The sequence below is a fragment of the Petromyzon marinus genome, unplaced genomic scaffold, assembly GCF_048934315.1.
Source record: "Petromyzon marinus isolate PM22_M1 ecotype Great Lakes invasive population unplaced genomic scaffold, UKy_Petmar_22M1.pri1.0 PM_G_Scaffold_2, whole genome shotgun sequence".
NCBI classification, from domain to species: domain Eukaryota; kingdom Metazoa; phylum Chordata; class Hyperoartia; order Petromyzontiformes; family Petromyzontidae; genus Petromyzon; species Petromyzon marinus.
The window spans coordinates 4,810,001-4,812,500 of record NW_027422761.1 but is presented as its reverse complement, the minus strand read 5'-3'; the positions used below and the strand labels follow the sequence as shown (position 1 = coordinate 4,812,500).

At 56.4% G+C, this 2,500-nt stretch overlaps 1 protein-coding gene across 1 annotated transcript in view; it reads left to right on the top strand.

The window, feature by feature from the left end:
* LOC142912363 (uncharacterized) overlaps positions 1–2,500 on the top strand; it is a 19,175-nt gene that overhangs the window by 12,763 nt on the left and 3,912 nt on the right. Inside the window, exons 8-9 of the mRNA XM_076060531.1 lie at positions 996–1,232; positions 1,778–1,847. Coding sequence (XP_075916646.1) covers positions 996–1,232; positions 1,778–1,847 — 307 coding nt within the window. The remainder of the gene's footprint in view (positions 1–995; positions 1,233–1,777; positions 1,848–2,500) is intronic.

Genomic DNA, 2,500 nt, shown 5'->3' with positions numbered 1-2,500 from the left:
TCCTGGGGGTCGGAGATTGGGTCACCATTTTTTCCCCTAATGATGGTAATAGGTGTGGTGCTGCAGATTACTTTTTTGATGGAGTTAAATAGAGATTTGTGATCACGGGCCACTGAGGCAGACTCCATCTCCTCAGCAACCCGCGACCACCACCCATCCTTGCAGCGCCTCACGGCTCTCCGAACCTCCGAGCGAAGGCTGCGGTAAGCCTCCTCATTCTCTGACGTGGGATTCTGTAGCCGATGACAGTGGGCCTGTCGCTTTTTCTCAACCATCCTGAACACCTCCTCTGTCAGCCAGGGTCTCTGGGGAGGTCTGGACTGCGTACCCAAAGCAGCCATTGCAGCTGCATGAGTCACAGTCCTAAACCTCGTCCATTTACCCTCGACATCAGGAGGAGTCGGGGACGATGCCAATCCCAGCCGCAAGCGATGATGAAATTCTCGCTTGCAACTTTCATCAGATAACTGAGACCAGGCCACTTTAGGTTGGAATGGGGTCCTGGGTGTACACCCACCACCGGAGTGGAAGAATGGCAGGCGCATCTTACAGATGACTAGTCGATGGTCAGAGGGCAGCTCAGCTCCACAGTAGGTCCTGGTGTCAAGAACATGGGCTCGTATCCGCTGGTCCGTCACTATGTAGTCCAGCAGATGTTCTTGCTTGGACCCGGCATGCATCCATGATGTTGTGTGGATGCGCCGATGCCGGAACAGCGTGCTGGTAATTACAAGACACAGACACACACAGATACACACAGACACAGACACACACAGACACACAGACACACACACACAGATATACACAGACTGTCTCTCTCTGTCTCTCTGTCTGCCTCTGTCTCTCTGTCTGTGTCTCTGTCTCTCTGTCTGTGTCTCTGTCTCTCTCTGTCTGTGTCTCTGTCTCTCTGTCTGTGTCTCTGTCTCTCCGTGTTTCTGTCTCTCTCTGTCTCCCCGTAACTCCCCGTATCTCCCCGTGTCTTCCCGCTCTCATAGTCAACACCACCAACACCACCACTCCCACCACCCCCACCACCCCCACCACCCCCACCACCACCACCCCCACCACCCCCACCACCTCCACCTCCTCCACCACCCCCACCACCACCTCCTCCGTCCGCTTGATGGTGACGCTGATGTTGACGCTGATGGTGGCGGTGGCGGCGCCGTTTCTGGCGCCCTTCCTGCTGGGCACCGCCTGGGGCATTTGGAGCGCCGCCGGCAAGCGTCCCGGTGAGCGGCGGTGGTGGTGGTGGTGGTGGTGGCGGTGGGGGTGGTGGTGGTGGTGGTGGCGGTGGTGGGGGCGGTGGTGGGGGTGGTGGTGGTGGTGGGGGTGGTGGTGGTGGTGGTGGCGGTGGTGGTGGTGTTGGGGGCGGTGGTGGTGGTGGTGGTGGGGGTGGTGGTGGTGGTGGTGGGGGTGGTGGTGGTGGTGGTAGTGGTGGCGGAGATGTTGACTGCCTCGCCGTGCACGCGGGAGGTCGTGGGTGAGATCCACACGCTGACCTCGCCTGCTGCTGCTGCCGCTGTATATGTGGAGTTTACGGTGTCTCTAATCATCATCGTCATCATCGTCGTCGTCATCGTCATCACGGTGGCCAGGAGATGTTGACTGCCTCGCCGTGCACGCGGGAGGTCTCGCTGCTACGGTATGGACAGTGTATAGTGTAGTGTATAGTGTAGTGTATAGTGTAGTGTATAGTGTAGTGTATAGTGTAGTGTATAGTGTAGTGTATAGTGTAGTGTATAGTGTAGTGTAAAGTTGTTGTTGTTGTTTGTAGGAGGAGGAGGCGCCCGGAGCCTGGACCACGAGAAGCTGCAGATGAGTGATGGTGTCAATGTCATGTGCAGGTAAATACCACCACCACCACCATCACCACCATCACCACCACCACCACCATCACCACCATCACCATCACCACCATCATCACCATCACCACCACCATCACCACCATCACCACCATCACCATCACCACCATCACCACCATCACCATCACCACCATCACCACCATCACCACCATCACCATCACCACCATCACCATCACCACCATCACCATCACCACCATCACCACCATCACCACCACCATCACCATCACCACCATCACCACCATCACCATCACCACCATCACCACCATCACCATCACCACCATCACCACCATCACCATCACCACCATCACCACCATCACCATCACCACCATCACCACCATCACCATCACCACCATCACCACCATCACCATCACCACCATCACCATCACCACCATCACCATCACCACCATCACCACCATCACCACCATCACCATCACCACCATCACCACCATCACCACCATCACAATCACCACCATCACCACCATCACCATCACCACCATCACCACCATCACCATCACCACCACTATCACCACCATCACCACCACCATCACCACCATCACCACCACCATCACCATCACCACCATCATCACCACCATCACCACCATCACCACCACCATCACCACCATCATCACCATCAC